The sequence below is a fragment of the Nerophis lumbriciformis genome, linkage group LG20 (assembly GCF_033978685.3).
Source record: "Nerophis lumbriciformis linkage group LG20, RoL_Nlum_v2.1, whole genome shotgun sequence".
NCBI lineage: Eukaryota > Metazoa > Chordata > Actinopteri > Syngnathiformes > Syngnathidae > Nerophis > Nerophis lumbriciformis.
In genome coordinates this window covers 14,629,614-14,652,850 of record NC_084567.2, presented here as the reverse complement: position 1 = coordinate 14,652,850, position 23,237 = coordinate 14,629,614, and the positions used below count along the sequence as shown (strand labels likewise).

General features: G+C 39.9%; 1 protein-coding gene across 3 annotated transcripts in view; it reads left to right on the top strand.

Moving 5' to 3' along the window:
• The window catches only part of rabl6b (RAB, member RAS oncogene family-like 6b), a 48,567-nt gene that overhangs the window by 12,392 nt on the left and 12,938 nt on the right, over positions 1-23,237 (top strand). For all 3 annotated transcript variants that reach the window (XM_061980508.1, XM_061980506.1, XM_061980507.1), the window contains exons 3-12: positions 634-942; positions 3,852-3,986; positions 4,228-4,275; positions 10,715-10,767; positions 10,887-10,975; positions 12,093-12,233; positions 15,267-15,372; positions 17,621-17,724; positions 17,794-18,173; positions 21,924-22,071. In XM_061980508.1, the coding sequence (XP_061836492.1) occupies positions 813-942; positions 3,852-3,986; positions 4,228-4,275; positions 10,715-10,767; positions 10,887-10,975; positions 12,093-12,233; positions 15,267-15,372; positions 17,621-17,724; positions 17,794-18,173; positions 21,924-22,071 (1,334 nt within the window). In that variant the 5' untranslated portion in view covers positions 634-812. The remainder of the gene's footprint in view (positions 1-633; positions 943-3,851; positions 3,987-4,227; positions 4,276-10,714; positions 10,768-10,886; positions 10,976-12,092; positions 12,234-15,266; positions 15,373-17,620; positions 17,725-17,793; positions 18,174-21,923; positions 22,072-23,237) is intronic.

The following is a 23,237-nucleotide window of genomic DNA, read 5'->3' as shown; positions in this document are numbered from 1 at the left end:
TTTTTTTTTAATTAAATCAACATAAAAAACACAAGATACACTTACAATTAGTGCATCAACCCAAAAAACCTCCCTCCCCCATTTACACTCATTCACACTCATTCACACAAAAGGGTTGTTTCTTTCTGTTATTAATATTCTGGTTCCTACATTATATATCAATATACATCAATACAGTCTGCAGGGGATACAGTCCGTAAGCACACATGATTGTGCGTGCTGCTGGTCCACTAATAGTACTAACCTTTAACAGTTAATTTGACAAATTTTCATTAATTACTAGTTTCTTTGCAACTGTTTTTATATTGTTTTACTTTCTTTTTTATTCAAGAAAATGTTATTAATTTATTTTAATTTATTTTATTAATTTTTTTTTAAAGTACCTTATCTTCACCATACCTGGTTGTCCAAATTAGGCATAATAATGTGTTAATTCCATGACTGTATATATCGGTTGATATCGGTATCGGTAATTAAAGAGTTTGACAATATCGGATATCGGCAAAAAGCCATTATCAGACATCCCTAATTATTAAATGATTTAGAAATGTACAACTATTAGTAGATGAACAAAATACTCACTTGACCTCATGTTGTACCTTTTTTTAATTGTTGTTTTCCCTTCCTCCACAGGCGACACTGTAACGCCGCGATGACCACTTCTGTCTCCAGCCATCTGGCAAAAACACCACAAATTTAATCGAGCAGCTCAAAGCCTGCGCGCCCGCTGCCCTCAAGCCGCACCGGTTGCACCTTTCAGTTTGCCGTCGCACAAGTTGACTCCTAGTCCACGTTGGCAAGGTGCCGTCAACATGTTTTCGGCGTTGAAAAAGCTGGTGGGCTCAGAGCCGGGCCAGCTCCGGGACAAGAACATCCCCGCCGGCCTGCAGTCCATGAACCAAAGTTTGCAGAGACGCTTCGCTAAGGGGGTGCAATATAATAGTAAGCTGACTTAACACGCCTTGCATGAATTGTTCAACAGCTTATAAGGAGCTCAAGGAAATGAGCAACACACGGTTGTTGTGGGGGAGTGATATAGTCACTTGACAATAGGGATGGGTACCAAATTTAGTACTTTTATAGGCACCAACCAATTCCGTTGGTACTCCCGGGTAGCGATTTACGTAAAATCAAACATCCGGTCGCAGACCAAACACTGGCTCACAGAAACGATCACTCAGGGCAAATACAGCCAAATTCCTTTTAAGTAAGGTTGCAACACCAACAAATCAAGTATGCTTGGTATAAAACGCTCAAACGTAAAATAAGCCTCCACTCGTCCAAAATGTGCTATCTTGATGCTAATTTAAACTGGATTTGCCATAGACAGGCTACTAGCAGCATCAACTATTTTACATGCCGATTTCAACACCTTTAAAAATGACAACTACAACCAAGATTATTGTTACAATCAAATAGCTGGTGTGTAATTACTACAAAACATATAGTATAAACACTTTGTAGGGCGCAACATAAAATTCAGCTTCCTGAAAGAATGTCTTCTATATATATGTATGTATAGTACAGGCCAAACGTTAGGACACACCTTCTCATTCAATGTGTTTTCTTTATTTTCATGACTATTTAACATTGTAGATTTTCACTGAAGGCATCAAAACTATTAATGAACACATGAGGAGTTATGTACTTAACAAAAAAAGGTGAAATAACTGAAAACATGTTTTATATTCTAGTTTCTTCAAAATAGCCACCCTTTGCTCTGATTACTGTTTTGCACACTCTTGGCATTCTCTCGATGAGCTTCAAGAGGTGGTCACCTGAAAGGGTTTTGGGCGGCGTGGCTCGGTTGGTAAAGTGGCCGTGCCAGCAACTTCAGGGTTCCAGGTTCGATCCTAGATACTTTACCCACCTGCTCCCAGTGCCACCCACACTGGTTTAAATGTAACTTAGATAATGAGTTTCACTATGTAAAGCACTTTGAGTCCCTAGGGAAAGTGCTATACAAATAACATTCACTTCACTTCACAGGTGTCTTAGTTTTGATGCCTACAGTGACAATCTACAATGTAAATAGTCATGAAACTATAGAAAACACATTGAAATGAGAGAGAGAGAGAGAGAGAGAGAGAGAGAGAGAGAGAGAGAGAGAGAGAGAGAGAGAGAGAGAGAGAGAGTGTGTGTTTGCGTGTGCGTGCGCGATATATGTACATATATACAAACATATACATATATAGTGTGTGTATGTACCGTATGTATAAATATATATATATGTATATATATACACACACACACATACTGTATGTAAATGTGTGTATATGTATGTACATAAAATAACTGGACAGAACTCATGTTTAAATGTTACATAAAAAATACAATTTTGTTATCAAACAATTAACATTTATTAACACACACAAAAGTACAGAAATTTGGCACAGTCGAGTACCAGTATCAATTCCTAGGTACCGAGAATTGGTACCGTATCGGTTCAATTATGAACGAAACCCATCCCTACATGACAACCAGTCCTAAGTGTTTAGGACGTGTCGCTTAGAAACTTGATGAGTTTAAGTCTGTGTTTCCCACAGGACTGCAGTCTATATGTGGCATTGGGTCGCGTGGGGAGAGTATAGAACTTTGTCTACTTTTGCATTATTTGCCTTGACGGACTGGATCCAGATAAATATGTTTAGAAATAGAAATGTATTTTGTTGCTTCATTTGCTGTCATTAGACTCTGGGGGCTCTCTCTCGACCACAGATGCCCAAACTGCGGCCTGTGGGCCATATTTATCCCGTTGTATTACATTTGTTTGGCCCGCCAAAAGGTGATTCCCAAATGTAATACATACTTATACTGACCTTTTTCATGCTGCACATTAAATGATGGCATATCCACAAGGCTGAAAAAAACAAACTGATTTTACTATAAAAACCTGGCTGCTCAGCCGCCTGAAATTTACCTTCAAATCATCAGTGGGACCATATTTATTTTTTCAGTCATGCGCTATAAAAACAAGGAATGTAGATTTTTACAGTAAAAAAAAGTAGCAGCTCAGCTGCCTGAAATTTTGCGGTAAAATAACAGTGCAACTGTTTTTCAATTTAAAGTAATGCACTGTAAAAATGTTCCTAAAAAACTGGCAGCTCAGTCCATCCATCCATCCATCCATCGCCAAAATGTTATTGTAAAAATGACAGTGGGACTGTTTTTTGATTTACAGTAATGTATTGTGAAAAAAATGCCATAGATTTTATAGTAAACAACTGGCAGCTCAGTCACCAGAATTTTAACATAAAAATTACAGTGGTCCACTTTTGAAATTTAAAGTAATTTTGGTGTAAAAACCATCATAAAATGTCCAATAAAAATGGTGACTGAGCTACCAGTTTTTTACCTTAAAATCTATAGATTTTTTTTTATCGGTTGACCAGTAGGGGTGCACCAAAAAAAATCAACTCATCTCTGAATCTTGATTCATTTTCATCCTGATTTTAAATCGGGTTTTAACGTTTTAAAAAGACGTTGTTGGGCCATCCCCACCTCGTACCTGTTTTGAAAAGGTTTTATTATAATTATTATACCAAATAATGCATTTCAAAAATCCATTCTGAATCGAATCGTCAACCCAGGAATCGCGTTGAGTCGTTAGGTGCCCAAAGGTTCACATCCTTATGAACTAGCTGCCATCTGTTGAGCCTGACAATCTCCACTTCCACGGACCATTGGCAAATTTTCAGTTTTGGCCTTTGGAGGCAAAACGTTTGGGCACCACTGGTCTTGACAATCGCTAGGGCTTTGTACTGCCACAGATAGATGAATGAATGGTTGAACACACCTAAAGTGTCATGGCTAATGGGTTCACGTCAGTCTGCTGATGTACTCTTTCCCAGTGAAAATCGTCATCCGGGGAGATCGAAACACTGGAAAGAGCACTTTATGGTATCGACTGCAGGGCAAGAAGTTTGTGGAGGAGTACCTTCCTACCCAGGAGATCCAAGCCACAAGCATCCATTGGAACTACAAAAGTAAGCAACAGCCTGGTCATTGCACGGCCACGTCTTTCCTTGGTTTCTGGTCATGTATGCACGTTTACACGTACCTTTTATTACCTTCTCGTTCACTCCAGTGGCTCCGTATCACGGTAAATCACACCTAGCTTGACTTCCATGCTCCTTACAGTAGCCTTGTAAATATTAGTCTCCTGTGTGTACTAGAATAGTGCTGTGTACAAGACTGGGATGATTGAACGTCCTGTGTGTCCCTCAGCTACAGATGACGTGGTCAAGGTGGAGGTGTGGGACGTGGTGGACAAAGGTAAGCCAGAAGCACAAAAACTGTATCAAAGATGGTGTTGAGGCCAACCTCATGGCCACGGATCACACTAACTATCTCATGACGCCTCATGACCCGTCACGCCTTTCCTGTCCTCACTCATCTGTTTCTTCTCTGAACCCCACGCACTCATCCCAGGCCAAAAATATCCTGTTGATGAAGGTGTAGGTGAGCGCCAGCGTAGTGTGTAGAAGCTCGACACGTGTGTGCAGTGGCTCTGTCGTGTGGCTACATTCTAACTTGAGATGTTTGTTGCTGTGTTTGAGATGTACTCTGATATACTGACACCTTTGTTTCTACTCCTAACTTTGTATCAGCGCCTGATCACAACACAAGTCAGTCCCTACGTTTCCATGCACTCAATTAGTCTGATTCCTCCAATAGTGTCTATGCATACTCTCTATTGCTACTCGGGCTGCAACTAACAACTCATTTGAAAATCGATTAATCTGTCGATTATTACTTTGATTAATAATCGGATAAAAGAGACAAACTAAATTTCTATCCTTTCCAGTATTTTATTGAAAAGAAAACAACATACTGGCACCATACTTATTTTGATTATTGTTTCACAGCTGTTTGTAAATGTTGCAGTTTCTAAATAAAGGTTTATAAAAAAAAATAAAAATAAAAAAAAGTAGCCTCTGCGCATGCGCATAGCATAGATCCAACGAATCGATGACTAAATTAATCGCCAACTATTTTTATGATCGATTTAATCGATTAGTTGTTGCAGCCCTAATTGCTACTATCGGTCATACGTCATGTGTCTCTTGTACATCGGGTGGCGCTTATTTTATTTTAGCGCGGATAAATGTATTGCTTTTACGGTTGACCCTATGACGTCACACCAAAACAAGGCATCTGCGGCTCCTTAGAAGTTAACATCCTAGCTCTGTAGTACCTGATGTCCGCTGTAATATTGACACAGGTTACAAATATAACGTCTCTAATGGCTATGCTGATGTTAAAGTAGCACTAAGTAATTTTTCAACCTTCATAAAATATTGTCATAACTTACAACTATTTAAATGACACCTCTGTCGTGGCCTGAGGGGGTCTGTATCGCTCTCACTGGCATTTTGCCACTTTGAGGAGGCACACAAAAAATTATAAATATGCTGACTTGCTTTACGCAAGTCGATGCGAACGCCTCCGTGCCGCCAAAAAACTAGAAGAAGAAGAATGCCTATGTGCAATTATTGCTAGAATGGCCAAAGCTCCAAAACTACCAAAGAATCGAAAAGTTTTGTCTGAGGAGACAGAAAAAAAATCGGAGGTTACCAGGATAAAAGGACAGTCAAGGATCAACATTGTCCCGGCTTTCACTCGCTGGCGTGAGCTCAAAGACGAGGGATTTCAGACCAATGCTGCCTTGGTTCTGTTCCTGCTCAACTAGTAAGTGACTTTCCATGCTCAAATGAAAATGCTAATGCTAATGTTAGCTATCAGAAATTTGCGTGGTGGCAATAAACAGCCACCACACTACTTCCTCGGAAAAAAACACTCCCGCCTGTGTTTCTTTGCTTCGGACCTGCATCTGCCCAAATACAGTCTTGGTAGTAGCGTCATGTTTGTAGCGCAATCTAAGATAATTTCTTGATGGTGTCTGCTATTTAACATCAGCATAGCCATTAGAGACCTAATTTTACAGCGGGCATCATGTCGGTTTGGCGCTGTATGCGCTAGCCCTCATGGGAATTGTGGTCTTCTTCTGGCAAAAACTATCGCTTTGGTCCACTGGCGCCGCCAAAATCAAGCGAAATTGAAAGTTCTTAATTTGGTCTTTAAATAGCAGACAGCATCAAGTAACGAACTTGGATTGCACTACGAACATGATGCTACTACCAAGAATGTATCATAGTGGATGCAGCTTCAAAGCAAAGAAAGACCGGTGGGAGAGTTTTTTTGAAGGAATTTTTGAGGAAGAATCATGGAAACAAAACTTTTGAATGTCTTTGAGTTCATTTGAAAGGCTCTGTAGATTGTTGGAAGGAGTTTTAAATCCGAAGGAAAAGACTGATACTGTTCCAGATAAAGGTTGTTATTGTTCCGGACTGTCTTGCCAGTGGTGAGGAATACAGACTTATTGTCAAAGTTATTGTCCTCACCCCTTCAAGCATAACATGTGTCAATAACAAAAGTCCGTAGCTCTGCTTGCGCTAACTTTGAGGCCATGTCCACACGAACAGGGATACTAAATAAACGCATACTTACCTCTGGGTTTAGGCCTCTTGTCCATCTGCAAACACATAAGTTTGTCTTTAAAAACGCAGACTTTTGCAAACGCTGGCCAAAGTGTACATTTCCAAAACTCTCCGCTTAGCGTTTGCGTGTACGGAGACTTGTCGTCACTGTTGTGCGCTGTCAGTTCCAAAGCTCAACAACACTGCTTTGCTGCCTTCAAATACACTATAAGAGAACTTACTGCATGTATATACTAGGGTTGTTCGGTATACTGGTACTAATAAAGTAACGCGATACTAATCGATTGAAATCGTACTATACTGTCTTTGAGTAGTACCGGTGCCATTCTTTCATCTGAATGCCGCTGTGTTGCGGTGACTACAGAGCCGAGGCGAGGCGCATGATGTTGAGTGTGTCAAAACGCACACACAAAGTGCATACAAGCAAGAACATCTTGGAGAGGAAGAATGGCATAAAACGAAAATTCTACTGGTTAATAAAGAGGGTGGTGAAGTACAATATGGAGGTATTTGGGCTTCAAAACTAACGATAAAGGTGACGTTTTAGACAAGGAAGAGTCGCGCTTCAAGTGTTGCTTTAAAACACGCCTCACCAAATGTGGCGATTAGTATTAGCACCTTTGCTTCAAACTTAGGTCAACATCTAAATAATAAGCATTCAGATCTACACAAGGAGTTATAAAGAGTGACAGGTAATAATGTAGTTGTTACACCTGTACAGCTGTTCGTCTAGTCGAGGAGCACTGGGGAGACGTTCCTTCCAGGGCAGATGTTTTCGTCGGGGGTAACACCCTTCACTTTACCCTGGGTCTGCTAAGCTCAGCTTTCCGGTCAGAATTTGCGACCGCCGCTGTGTGACAATCTGGTTGCTTTATTATTAGTTTTGAAAGCACAACCGTACCCGTTCATCACTCTATTACGCAGTGCATGCGCTACCGCTCTCTCTCTTTGCTCACCCACTCACTCACCGACGTCACTCAGACGACAAGTTGACATTCTCGCAAACACACATACTTTACGCCACTCACTTAAGTTAACCAGCTCCTCTGTTGTGCACATGTAGCTGCGTAACATGTAGATACATAACATGTAGATGCGTAGACGTGCACACAGCTGCTTGGCTTGATGCCAAATATTATCCAAGTTAGGACCGCCCATCTAACGTCAACTAGTGCAAGTGAAATGACTGAATTTGGTAACAAATTGCCACAATTTGTGTTTTATCTTTAACAAGTGTGTGTTTTACCTGCTACATGGCTTATCTGGGTACATTTATCCATAGTTTTATTTTTAGTTTTGGCTTGTGCAGCCCTTTGAGACACTCGTGATTTAGGGCTATATAAGTAAACATCGATTGATTGATTGATTTAGTACTTACTAATAATTGTATTGTTCTTAAAGCACAAACCAGGAGTGGCAAGTATAAATCATGAAGCATTTAGTATAATGTCAATAAGGCTTTTTTTTTATTATATTCTCATCTAATCCTTGATTATAACAGAATATATGTAATATGAAAAATGTTTAATTGTTCTTTGAGTGCGACAAGAACACACAATGTGTTTAATGCCCTTTCATTTATATTTTAACCTTCTAAAATGGTTCTTTAAGTGCAATAGGAAACATATATGTTTATTGTATTGTACAAACCCAAAAAAGTTGGCACGTTGTGTAAATGGTAAATAAAAACAGAATACAGTGATTTGCAAATCCTTTTCAACTTCTATTCAATTGAATAGACTGCAAAGACAAGATACTTAACGTTCGGAATGGAAAACTTTATTTTTTCAAATATTAGCTCATTTGGAATTTGATGCCTGTAACATGTTTCAAAAAAGCTAGCACAAGTGGTAAAAAAGACAGAAAGGTGAGGAATGCTCATCAAACACCTACACATCCCACAGATGAACAGGCTAATTGGGAACAGGTGGGTGCCATGATTGAGTATAAAAACAGCTTCCATAAAATGCTCAGCCATTGACAAACAAGGATGGGGCGAGGGTCACCATTTTGTCAACAAATGTGTGAGCAAATTGTCGAACAGTTTAAGAACAACATTTCTCAACGAGCTATTGCAAGGAATTTAGGGATTTCGCCATCTAAGGTCTGTAATATCATCAAAAGGTTCAGAGAATCTGGAGAAATCACTGCACGTAACATTGAATGCCTGTGACCTTGGATCCCTCAGGCGGTACTGCATCAAAAAGCGACATCAGTGTGTAAAGGATATCACCACATGGGCTCAGGAACACTTCAGAAAACCACTGTCAGTAACTACAGTTGGTCGCTACATCTGTAAGTGCAAGTTAAAACTCTACTATGCACAGCCAAAGCCATTTATCAACAACACCCAGAACGCCGCTGGCTTTGCTGTCGCCCGAACTCATCTAAGATGGACTGATATAAAGTGGAAACTGTGGACGTCGTGTAACAAAGAGGAAAATAACCATTCGGATTGTTCTAGGCGCAAAGTTCAAAAGCCAGCATCTGTGATGGTATGGGGGTGTATTAGTGCCCAAGGCATGGGTAACTTACACATCTGTGAAGGCACCATTAATGCTGAAAGGTACATACAGGTTTTGGAGCAGCATATGTTGCCATCCAAGCAACGTTACCATGGACGCCCCTGCTTATTTCAGCGAGACAATGCCAAGCCACGTGTTACAACAGCGTGGCTTCATGGTAAAAGAGTGCGAGTACTAGACTGGCTTGCCTGTAGTCCAGACCTGTCTCCCATTGAAAATGTATGGCGCAATATGAAGCATAAAATACCACAACGCAGACCCTGGACGGTTGAACAACTTAAGCTGTACATCAAGCAAGAATGGGAAAGAATTCCACATGAAAAGCTTAAAAAATTGGTCTCCGCATTTCCCAAACGTTTACTGAGTGTTGTTAAAAGGAAAGGCCATGTAACACAGTGGTAAAAATGCCCCTGTGCCAACTTTTTTGCAATGTGTTGCTGCCATTAAATTCTAAGTTAATGATTATTTGCAAAGAAAAAATATGTTTCTCAGTTGGAACATTAAATATCTTGTCTTTGCAGTCTATTCAATTGAATATAGGTTGAAAAGGATTTGCAAATCATTGCATTCTGTTTTTATTTACCACTTACACAACGTGCCAACTTCACTGGTTTTGGGTTTTGTATTTCTGTTAAAATAAAGCCAAAATTTACACTTTTTCGTAGTTCCCCTTATTTGGAAAAGTATCAAAGTATCGATATACATTTTGGCGTTGGTATCAGGTCAACCCTAGTTTAAACGTAAACATGCTGCTATTTCACTCAACATTAATAAAAAAGACGCATCAAAATGGGCTTTGCGACACCGCCAGCTCTAATGACAGTCAGCTGTTTTGGATACGATCGCTGTCGAACCTCCATGGGACAACTTTGACAAGTAAGACTTTTTGCACTGTCATAAGAAAGGTGCACCATTATCTTATGTTCTTAGTCCTTATTTAACGACAAATCATGAAGTTAACTTGCGTGTCTTGCTTCCATTTTTGTAGATGGACCGTGCACACGTGTAAAAAGCCACCAAGCAACTAAAAAAAAACATGATGTAGCGTCCTCCTTGTAGCGTGTACAGATGTTAAAGACAATATACACTTCATTGCACATGTAATATATAACTATATCGATGATTAAGTGCTTTATAATTCCACAAGTATTTTGCAGCGGCACACGCACGTCCGTGCGCTTTATTTAGGCCCTCAAACATGCAAAAGGGTTTCCTTGGCTGGTTAGTGCGTGCTGATTTTAGAAATAATGTACACTTAACTGCACATGTAATACATCAGCATGTTGCTAAACACGTTATAATTCTATAAGTGTCGGGTTTCAGCAGCACAGGCGTGCATTCGCTCTTTAATAATGTTCCCAGGGCTCTGTGTACCGGCAGGCTGGTTTTAAAGTTAATGTGCATGTCATTGTATGTCTCGTATATCAAAATAAACACAATAGGAGGTGTAATGCCACCAAGTCAGCTATTGCTACTTTTTTCAGGCTTGTGATTGGACAAAATGCGCATGACAGCAGGTGTATGTGTTTGTGTGTGTATAGACAGTTTTGAAACCACACTTGTGTAGATGGAGATCCTTTTAACCCCAAATATGCGTTTTTGAAACTGTGTTCGTGTGGACATGGCCGAATTACATTATCATTCAGTTCACAAACAACAGAAAGTAATGCTTGTGGTTTCTTCTTTCAGGCAAAGGCAAAAAGCGAGGTGACAATCTGAAACTGGAGAATGAGCCGCAGGAGGTAATGCATATCACATGACTGCCTCGTGTTCAGAGAGAGCCCGGTCATAAGACGAGGCGGAGCAGGCTGTTGGAAATGCACAATAATCATCTGTGCTAACACCGTGTCATCTCTTGCAGTCGGACGAGGTGGCCCTTGATGCGGAGTTCCTGGACGTGTACAAGAACTGCAACGGAGTGGTCATGATGTTTGACATTACCAAGCAGTGGTATGAGACGTGATCTGCAATAATGCTGCAGTATCCAATCCACTTAATTTATTTAGCACTATCAATAACACAACTGTGCTGATCCAAAAAAAATAAATACAAAGTAATTCAATTAATAGCATTGCAAATAGATACATCAATTAAATAATAGTGTATATGTATGTATGTATGTATGTATATATATACATATATATATATATATATATATATATATATATATATATATATATATGTGTGTATATACACTTGTTGAATACACTTGTTTTTAATGAATACTTAGGTTTAATGTTGGTCATTATGGTGCTACTTTGGGAGCAAAGTGTTTTCTGAGGTGGTACTTGGTGAAAAACGTTTGAGAAACCCAGTTTTAAGTTGTCTTATAACCTAATTTTATTTTCTGGCCCTTAATTCGACATGAATTGTGTGGTCTTCCGTGTTATTTAATTGTTGTTGTATTTTATTTGTTTTTATTTATGATGTTGTTCAACCTCAAAGAGCCTCATAAATGATAGTCAATGTCAATGATGATACACAATGTGTTTATATATGGAGATAAGTCTTCACATACAGCCAGGAACAAATCAATTACGGGCAAGATAGTCCCTGTCACCAGTTTCTTTTTGACCTTAAGAGAGCAGCAGTTTTTATTTCTATAAAAGAATCCAAGCTTCACCCAAAGCTTAGAGACCAAGTTGTTCATGTGGGCTTTAAATGAAAGCTCCTGGTCGAGAGTAAAAGCCAAGTACTTGTAATGTAAGACCTGCTCTATAGGTTTCCTTTTGATGTTAGAATATTTGGAATGAGAGAAAACCAAAAGCTTGCTTTTATCTGTATTTAAAACCAATTTAAGATCAAATAAGCAAGCCTGTAAAGCAACTTGTAAAAAGTCAAGAGCCTGAGTGATGGAGGTTCTTGTTTCTGGTTACATCACACAAATAAAACCAAGTCAGGTTTGTAGATATGACACACATGTTCTCTGTGGACCAAAGACCAAACCATGGAGGTTTCATTCCATCTCCTTCTGTTCCGTCTTTGTACTAATAGGTCTTGGGCTCCATAGACTGAACAAACTCAGTTCATCATTCCTCACACCCCCTTTTTTTTATTTTTTTTGCAGGACATTTAACTACATCGTAAGAGAACTTCCCAAAGTACCTACTCACATACCAGTGTGTGTGTTGGGGAACCACAGAGACATGGGAGAGCACCGAGTCATCCTGCCTGACGATATCAGAGACCTGATCGCCGGACTGAACAGGTGAGTCACTTTCCCATTCTTGCTTGTTGTACAGCTTAAGTTGTTAAACAGTCCGGCGTCTCTGTTGTCGTATTGTATGCTTCGTAATGCGCCACACATTTTCAATCGGAGACAGGTCTGGACTACAGACAGGCCAGTCGAGTACATGCACTCTTTTACTACGAAGCCACGCTGTTGTAACACAGGCAGAATGTGGCTTGCCATTGTCCTGCTGAAATAAGCAGGGGTGTCCATGATAACGTTGCTTGGATGGCAACATATGTTGCTCCAAAACCTGTATGTACCTTTCAGCATCAATGGTGCCTTCACAGATGTGTAAGTTACCCATGCCTTGGGCACTAATACACCCCCATACCATCACAGATGCTGGCTTTTCAACTTTGCGCCTAGGACAGTCCGGATGGTTCTTTTCCTCTTTGTTCTGGAGGACACAACGTCCACAGTTTCCAAAAACAATTTGAAATGTGGACTCGTCAGACCACAGAACACTTTTCCACTTTGCATCAGTCCATCATAGATGAGCTCGGGCCCAGCGAAGCCAGCGGCGTTTCTGGGTTTTGTTGATAAATCGCTTTGGCTTTGCATAGTAGAGTTTTAACTTGCACTTACAGATGTAGCGACAAACTGTAGTTATTGACAGTGGTTTTCTAAAGTGTTCCTGAGCCCATGTGGTGATATCCTTTACACACTGATGTCGCTTTTTGATGCAGTACCGCCTAAGGCAGGGGTGTCAAACTCAAATACAGAGTGGGCCAAAATTAAAAAACTGAACAAAGGTTGAACAAATTAACCTTTTAATAGGGACCCAAACAAGTTTTGCATTAAATATTGAACAAGCAAGGCTTATATAACTTTATAGTGACATGCAATATCGAGTTTCAAATAATAATAATAAAAATTAAAAAATATCAATGGCATATCAAATACAATTTAAACAAAAATTGAATGCCTCTTTTCTATTCGCAGCCTTCTGAGGTAAATATCAACATTAACTTTTTCCACAGGCTAATACATTTGAAAATAAAATAATGAATAAACCAACCATTCAGGACTTTAAACGGCTCAGTTTGCAACATACTGATCTACTCTGATGTGCCCAAGCCAGATACCTGACATCTTTTCTTGGATGCTAGTTCATTAATGTCGGGGCTCAGGCTTTGAGCTGAAGCAACCTTCATTATCGAACAAGGTGTTCATCAGTCATTATTTCTCGTATTCCACAGTCTTGGGGGCGTGCCTTACAGGCACTGCTTTTAACGTCCTCTACGAGCTGACATCACATCCGCTTTTCATCCCTTCTAACAACGTGCCCGCCCAGTCACAATTATATGAGCGGCTTCTGTACGCGCACACACGTAAATGCAAAGCATACTTCATCAACAGCGATACAGTTTACACTGAGAGTGGCTGTATACGCAACTTTAACATTGTTAGAAATATGCGCCACACTGTGAATCCACACCAAACAAGAATGACAAACACATTTTGGGAGAACATCCGCACAGTAACACAACATAAACACAACAGAACAAATACCCAGAACCCTTTGCAGCACTGACTCTTCAGGTGTTGTGCCGGATAATGCACCCCCGGCGTAGAATGCACCACCTGACGGGAGTGTTATATCAACTAAAGCCCACACTTAAAATTTCCACGTGCAAGATTGAATCTATTTAAACAACAATGTTCGTGTTGGAAGAGTTGTGAATGAATGAAATATGAAATCCGTGCTGCAGTCGCTGCTGGGCCACAACATTAGGTACACCTGCAGACTGCAGCACGGATTTCATATTTCATTCATTCACAACTCCTCCAACACGAACATTACTGTTTTTGCACTTTTGGCTTCTTATTAAATAACTTTTTCAATAGATTCAATCTAGCACGTGGAAACTTTAAGTGTGGGCTTTAGTTGATATAACACACCCGTCACACACACCTTGTAGTGTCCCGGAAGAGTTACTGCTGCAAACAGTTCTGGGTATTTGTTCTGTTGTGTTTATATTGTGTTACTGTGCGGATGTTCTCCCAAAATGTGTTTGTCATTCTTGTTTGGTGTGGGTTCACAGTGTGGCGTATATTTCTAACAATGTTAAAGTTTTTTTATACTGGCACCCTCAGTGTAACTTGTATCGCTGTTGATCAAGTATGCGTTGCATTCACTCATGTGTGCGTGCCTAAGCCGCACATATTATGTTACTGGGCCAGCTCTTGTTGGACTGTACGAAAAGGGGACGTTACAATTCTCGTGAGTGGCACTGGAATTTGGGAGTCTCCCGGGAGGTTTGGCAAGTATGAGAATTAGCGGTGTACCGCGGCAGCGCCGCTGAATATGATCGGCGGGCCAGCTCTAGTGTTAATTTGTTATCGCCTCACGGGCCAAGTGAAAGTACACGGCGGGCCAAATTTGGCCCGCGGGCCACAGTTTGACACCCATGGCCTAAGGGATCGAAGGTCATGCAGTGATTTCTCCAGATTCTCTGAACCTTTTGATGATATTACGGACCGTAGATGGTGAATTCCCTAAATTCCTTGCAATAGCTCGTTGAGAAATGTTGTTCTTAAACTGTTGGACAATTTGCTTACGTATTTGTTGACAAAGTGGTGACCCTCGCCCCATCCTTGTTTGTGAATGACTGAGCATTTCATGGAAGCTGCTTTTATACCCAATCATGGCACCCACCTGTTCCCAATTAGCCTGTTCACCTGTGGGATGTTCCAAATAAGTGTTTGATGAGCATTCCTCAACTTTCTCTGTCTTTTTTTGCCACTTGTGCCAGCTTTTTTGAGACATGTTGTAGGCATCAAATTCCAAATAATATTTGCAAAAAATAACAAAGTTTACCAGTTTGAACGTTAAGTTTCTTGTCTTTGCAGTCCATTCAATTGAATATAAGTTGAAAAGTATTTGCAAATCATTGCATACTGTCTTTATGTACCATTTACGCAATGTACTAACTTCACTGGTTTTGGGTTTTGTACATTTATTCATCGAATACTCCAAGATAAGTCTAAAAAAATTGTGTTTTCCAGGCCAGTGGGCTCATCGTACATCCACTATGCTGAGTCTTCCATGAGGAACGGCTTTGGCCTGAAATATCTGCACAGGTTCTTCAACATCCCCTTCCTGCAACTCCAGGTCATCTTTTGCTCCTCTTTTGCTTCTTAGTGAAACTTTCAACTGCAAGACGCGTTAAGAGAAATGTAATGATTATTTTTTTAGGGGTGTACAATAAACATCGGACCAGTATGAGGATTTGTGACGTCATCGAGATAAATACAACACAAAAAAAAGAAACGCTGAAGAATTATTTAAAAAAAAAATCTATATTATTTATTTGTTTTTTTTAAATAAAAAAATAACACAAATAAATATAAAGCATGTATATAAATTGGTGTTGAATGCTCCAATGAGTGGAGATGACCCGTACTATGCTGTAGTTGAGTTAGGATGAGCAAACCAAGTGCTCCTTTTCTCCCACCTTGTCATGCTGTACAAGTCAACTTCATTTTAAACAAACATGGCGTCGACCGTGTGGGACTTCTTCACTGTTTCATTCTGCAGACAATGGAAAAAAGAAGTCAGCCCAAAGAAAGGCGGTGTGCCCAAACTACACTTAAATCCCCATTTGAAATATAATCGATATAAGTTATTGTATCGGTTTTGAGAAGCAGGAACTTATCTGCATCGTATTGGCTTGGAAAAAAAATATTGTGCATCCCTAATTTTCTTTTCAGTTGCTAAACATTTTTTCCCAAAACATGTTGCCAATTTTATTGTAGCCTAGAGTGTTTTAGACAGAAGTGTCAAACATTTTTCCACCGAACAATACAGACAGACACATTTAAGGATGCAAAGGCCACTTAAATCTTTTTCATGTTGTTATATTATATTATTTATTGTATTATTTCATGTTTTCTGTATGTTTGTCTTTTTATTTTCTATTATTATTATTATGGTAATATTTATGGTAAATTATCCTGTTCTCTGTTTTCATGTGATTATATTTTTAGAAACATGCTAAAGCAGGGGTGTCACACTGAAAAATGAAAGCATGCGGGGGCCATTTTGTAATTTTTTCATTTTCATTATATATATATATATATATATATATATATATATATACACACACACACATATATACTGTATATATACACACACATTTCCTGTGTATATATGTTCATTATTATTATTTGAGCAATGAAAATTTTAAAAAATCCCGAGGATCCAAAAGGTCCCACTCATAACTGTTAAAAATAAGTCAAATATCAATATATATTATTTTTACTTTCAATGGTTAACTCTCGAGATCAACTTCAGATCTACTCGTCAATTATACGTTTTGTTTTTTGAGCATGACAGTTTTTTAGTAATAAAAAAATCGCCAACATGGCAGATTTGTGTTTATCTTGTCAATGTTGCACATATTTGCTTTTTTATTCCTTTTTTTGTGTTTGTAATATATTTTTAAGTACAAGTACTTAAAGTACAACTAGAAGTACAAGTTTAGATGTACTTTGTTGTCAAAATTGGATCTCGAAATGATCATTCACATGTTCATTTCGTCTCGCATTGACTATTGCAATTCTGTTTTCACTCTCTTCAACAAGTCAACGCTAAAGAGACTTCAGACTGTACAAAATGCGGCTGCCAGACTTTTGACCGGTGTACCCAGAACAGTCCATATCACCATCGTTTTATCCAGTCTTCATTGGCTTCCTGTTAAATTCCGCATTGAGTTTAAGATTTTAGTCCTGACATTCCGTGTGTTGCATGTTGGGGCCCCTCAGTACATCACTGACTTGCTATACCCCTACTCTTCAGGGCGCAGCCTCCGGTCCTCAGGCCAGGGTCTTCTAAAGATCCCAAAAACTTGTTTTAAAACCTGTGGAGACCTGGCATTGCAGGCTATAGCTCTCAGACTCTGGAACAATTTGCACCTGTCCCTTTGTAATCTTGACTGTGTTGAAACTTTTAAGAAACATTTGAAAACTTCTCTTTTTAGTAAAGCTTTTAGTTAATGCACCTTTTAACTATCATTTTTAATCCACTTTGTATCCTTTTTATGATGTTGCCCCTGTTGTTTTAAATTGAATTGTTGTTTTACTTCACCTATGTTTTGTACAGCGCTTTGTGATTTTATCTGTGAAAAGCGCTTTATAAATAAAAAGTACTTACTTACTTACTTACTTACTTGTGCAAATACAATAAAGACCATACCATTCCAAAACGTGCCACGGGCCACACTTTGGACACCTGTGCTAAAACAAAATTCCAGCGTGTGTCATGATATGCTGGGATGTTAAATAATTGTATGATATTCAAGGTTTTACCCTTGATGCAGTATGACCATGTCAGCCATGCTTCTTGTCACCTTGATCTGCAGAGAGAAACCCTCCTGAGGCAGCTGGAGACCAACCAGTTGGACATCGACGCCACCCTGGAAGAGCTGACTGTGCAACAGGAGACCGAAGATCAAAACTATGAGATGTAGTTAATCAGCTTTCATTTGTGTTGTCACTGGAGCTATTTTGACCACTTGTCTTCTGATTTCTACAGCTTCCTGGAGCACCTGGAGTGCCGCAGTAAGGGCTACGGCTCGCCGGGTCCTGCCAACGGTCAAAGTCCCTCCTCGGGCTCCCAGTCCCCCATCGTCCCTCCCAGCGGGGCGTCCACAGGAAGCTCCAGTCCGAGCACACCTCAGCCCCCGGCGCCCTCACAGCCGCCCCCGCAGTCGCCTTCTGTGTCCGTCCCCTCGGCTTCGGCTCTGGCCGCCGCCATCGGTCGCGCGGCCTCGCCGTCAGCTGATGTGAAGTCAGCCGCTCAGTCACCGGAGCATCTTCAGTCCGCCGCACCAGCACCAGCCACCCAGAAACGTGGCTTCATGTCCCGCTGGTTTGGCTCGTCTCCTGCCCCCGAGGCTTCTGTTAGTGCATCGGGTATGACAGAGAAAGGCATTCACACTCCATTATTCTGCACCAACATTCATCTATTTTTATTCTTCCATGGTGTTTTTTGTCTGCCTCTAACTCCCAAACAATTCATCCGATTGATCCTGTTCAAGCGTCAAAACATTCGGCACTTTCAAGACATGCGGTCTCATTCAACAAACGTTCCCCAATATTACCAGGTTTTACAGTAAATCATAATTTTAAGTTTTGGCCCTTTTTCTTTCGACAACTCTCTTTTCAATCTCAACCATTCCACCATTAAAACATTCGTTTTGAGTAGGACAATATTTTTTCTAACCCCAAAAGGTCACAGTTTTTACAGTATTCATGATTTTCCAAAATATCCAATCTAATCCCCTTTATTACAGTCGTGGTCAAAAGTTTACATACACTTTTTAATAACATAATGTCATGGTTGTCTAGAGTTTTCAATAATTTGTACAACTCTTATTTTTTTGTGATAGAGTGATTGGCGCACATACTTGTTGGTCACAAAAAACATTCATGAAATTTATTATGGGTCTACTGAAAATGTGACCAAATCTGCTGGGTCAAAAGTATACATACAGCAATGTTAATATTTGTTTACATGTCCCTTGGCAAGTTTCACTGCAATACGGCAATTTTGGTAGCCGTCCACAAGCTTCTGGCATGCTTCTGGTTGAAATTTGACCACTCCTCTTGACAAAATTGGTGCAGTTCAGCGAAATGTGTTGGTTTTCTGACATGGACTTGTTTCTTCAGCATTGTCCACACGTTTAAATCAGGACTTTGGGAAGGCCATTTTAAAACCTTAATTCTAGCCTGATTTAGCCATTCCTTTACCACTTTTGATGTGTGTTTTCCCAAAGTCCTGACTTAAACCCCATTGAGAACATGTGGACAATGCTGAAGAAACAAGCCCATGTCAGAAAACCAACAAATTTAGCTAAACTGCACAAATTTTGTCAAGAGGAGTGGTAAAAAATTCAACCAGAAGCTTTTGGATGGCTACCAAAAGCGCCTTATTGCAGTGAAACTTTCCAAGGGACATGTAAGCAAATATTAACATTGCTGTATGTATTCTTATGACCCAGCAGATTAGGTCACATTTTCAGTAGACCCATAATAAATTCATAAAAGAACCAAACTTCATGAATGTTTTTGTGAAAAACAAGTGTGTGCTCCAATACCATACCATACCATACCATACCAACTTTATTTATAAAGCCCTTTAAAGACAAGCACAGTTGAAAAACAAAGGGCTGTACACCACAAAGAAATAGATGCAAAGGACAGACTAAAAAAATAACATTTAAAACAGAAATAAAAATACACAATTAAAAAGCAAATATAAATTACCCTAAGAACAGTTTGTTAGATAAAAACAGTTTAAAAGTTAAAAACAGTTCAAAAAGATAAAAGCTAAAAACAGTTCAAAGTCTCATGCTGGGTTAAAGGCCAGTGAATAAAAATGGGTTTTAAGAAGGGTCTTAAAAATAGCCAAAGAAGGGGCCTGTCTCACATGAAGAGGGAGATCGTTCCAGAGTTTGGGACCCGCAACAGAGAAGGCTCTGTCCCCTCTGAGCTTGCGCTTTGTTTTGGGTACCTCCAGGATCAGCTGATCAGCTGACCTGAGGGACCGGGTGGGGGCATAGAGATGGAGCAGCTCAGAGAGGTACGGTGGGGCAAGACCACGTAAGGATTTAAAAACGAGTAAGATAATTTTAAAATGGACTCTAAAAGACACAGGCAGCCAGTGGAGGGAGGCTAAAACAGGAGTAATGTGCTCTCTTTTTCTTGTGTTAGTTAAAAGTCGGGCAGCTGCATTTTGGACCAGCTGCAGACGTGAGAGGGAGGACTGACTAATTCCAAAATATAAAGAGTTACAGTAATCCAGCCAATCACTCTATCACAAAAAAATAAGAGTTGTAGAAATGATTGGAAACTCAAGACAGCCATGACATTATGTTCTTTACAAGTGTATGTAAACTTTTGACCACGACTGTATATAGCACTATTAACAACAAAACTGGCTCCAGAGTGCTGCGTGTAAAAAAAGAAACAATAAAAGTCATGAAATTACAAGTATTTCAAATGAAACAAATAAACAATAAACAAACAAATAATAATATAATTAAATAATAAAAGACATCAATGAAATAGAATAAAACAAAAAGACAAATATAATAGAATAAAACAATAATAGACACCGAGAACCACAAGATTCACGCCGATTTTAAAAGCCAGAGAATAAAAGTGGGTTTTTAAGACGAGACTTAAAACATTCAACAGTGGGGGCCATTCTGACATGAGGGGGCAGAACATTCCAGAGTTTAGAGCCGAAGGTCCTGTCTCCCCTAGTTTTAAGCCTGGTTCTAGGCCCCATAAGTTGGAACCGGCCCTCGGACCTCAACGTGCGAGCTGGAGCATACATTTGGATGAGGTCTGTGATGTACTCTGGGGTCGGTCCATTAAAAGCTTTAAAAACAAACGGTAACATTTTAAAATCAATTCTAAAACGAACAGTAAGCCACTGCGGAGAAGCGAGAATCGGGACGCTGTGCTCTATTTTTTTGGTTCCCGTTAAAAGTTGTGCTGCAGAGTTCTGGACTATCTGTAAGTGTGACAGTTACCAATTATATTGGACAATATAATTGGGACTCATCCCACCATTTTCACTTATGGTTGCCATTTTTTTCCGCCTAAAAATAACCTTGACTGCAAGTAGATATTCCACGCTATCAAAAAATATATTTGCTGTAGTAAACAAAGAAACATTTATTTAGTCTGAAATTAGCAAAAAAGCAGTACTTTCGATGAATCGCTCCCTTTAACGTTCAAAGTTGGACATCATTCGGACAGCGAGGCAGTTTGGCTTTGAGGATAACACACATGCCTTTCATTTGAACCCCGGACCGAAACAAACAGTCTTTATTTAGTAAATGTTTACATCTATGAGTCAAATAAATAAATTTTATTGTAAAGAAAAAACATATACAGGTACCCGAAATTAGATAGTCCTGTCGCGCACACATCTTTTTTAACCAAAGCGGTTTTGAAAGCCTGGCTGTTTAGTATAGTGGTTGAAGCTATGGACTGACACACAAGGGTTCATTTAGTAAGTTCATTCTGGGATGCAAACTTCCTTGACTAATTTCGCAGCCAGTCTCATAGGTAAATTCCCACTATTATAACATACTTTTTTCATTTCTAAATTGATAGAACGTTGCAGTACACTTTCCTATCCTCAACATTCAAATGTTTCCTACAATCAGAGTATTTCCACATTCAAACCATTTCACAGTTAAACCGTTTCCACCTTTCCTTGGACATTCCACTTTAAACGAGCTTTTTTCAATATTCAAACCATTCCTACTGGACATTCAAACATATTACAATACTCTACATTCCTTCTGCATTTCAGTCCAGCTCCTGTATTGGGCATCCACACACCAGTGTATTTTCTAGTTACTGTATATTGTATATTCTTATTCAAGGTAGATGAAGGAATTGTCACCTCTACTTGGGTGAACAGTGAAGTAATACAGTTTTTAATATGACATTTTATATCCTGTTTTGAAAGTCTTAATGACGGGGTTAAGCGAGGAGAGAACAGTCACAAGGTTTCAGCCTGAGCCTGAAATAATCCCAGGACTGGTTGGTATTAGGATGTCATGTGAAGTTGCCGTTCTGTGTTGCAGCAAAGTTACTGTGCGGCGTTTGGAATACTTTGTACTGCCTCCATGTTTTCCTCAGAGGACCCGCCTGCTCCAGTGTGTCCTGCTGTTGTGCAAAGTGTGGACGACTTTGTGCCAGAAGAGAGACTGGACAAGAATTTCCTAGAGGACGGTTTGCCCTCAAAGACCAAGACGCCTCTGCCAGTCTCAGCCTTGGACAGCGACAGGTGAGTAGTAGGGGTGTAACGCTATCAAAATCTCATGGTACGATATTATCATTCACGGTATTAAAGGGAAACTGCACTTTTTGGGGGAATTTTGCCTGTCGTTCACAACTATTATGAGAGAACATAATGTCATGGCTGTCTTGAGTTTCCAATAATTTCTACAACTCTTTTTTTTTTGTGATAGAGTGATTGAGCACATACTTGTTGGTCACAAAAAACATTCATGAAGTTTGGTTCTTTTATGAATTTATTATGGTTCTACTGAAAATGTGACCAAATCTGTTGGGTCAAAAGTATACATACAGCAATGTTAATATTTGGTTACATGATTGGCAACACTAAAAGGGCCCTAGTGTGTGAATGTGAGTGTGAATGTTGTCTATCTATCTGTGTTGGCCCTGCGATGATGTGGCGACTTGTCCAGGGTGTACCCCGCCTTCCGCCCGATTGTAGCTGAGATAGGCTCCAGCACCTCCAGCTACCCCGAAAGGGATAAGCGGTAGAAAATGGATGGATGGATGTCCCTTGGCAAGTTTCACTGCAATTAGGTGCTTTTGGTAGCCATCCACAAGCTTCTGGTTGAATTTTTGACCACTCCGCTTGACAAAATTGGTGCAATTCAGCTAAATGTGTTGGTTTTCTGACATGGACTTGTTTCTTCAGCATTGTCCACACGTTTACGGTAAGTCAGGACTTTGGGAAGGCCATTCCAAAACCTTAATTCTAGCCTGAATTAGCCATTCCTTTATCACTTTTGACGTGTGTTTGGGGTCATTGTCCTGTTGGAACACCCAACTGCGCCCAAGACCCAACCTCCTGGCTGATGATTTTAGGTTGTCCTGAAGAATTTGGAGGTAATCCTCCTTTTTCATTGTCCCATTTACTCTCTGTAAAGCACCAGTTCCATTGGCAGCAAAACAGGCCCAGAGCATAATACTACCACCACTATGCTTGATGGTAGGAATGGTGCTCCTGGGATTAAAGGCCTCACCTTTTCTCCTCCAAACATATTGCTGGGTATTGTGGCTATGCAGCTCCGTTTTTGTTTCATCTGACATCACTTGGACAAAGATAAGACCTTCTGGAGGAAGCTGGAAGAAGGGGCTACCAAAAGTGCCTTTTTGCAGTGAAACTTGCCAAGGGACATGTAACCAAATATTAACATT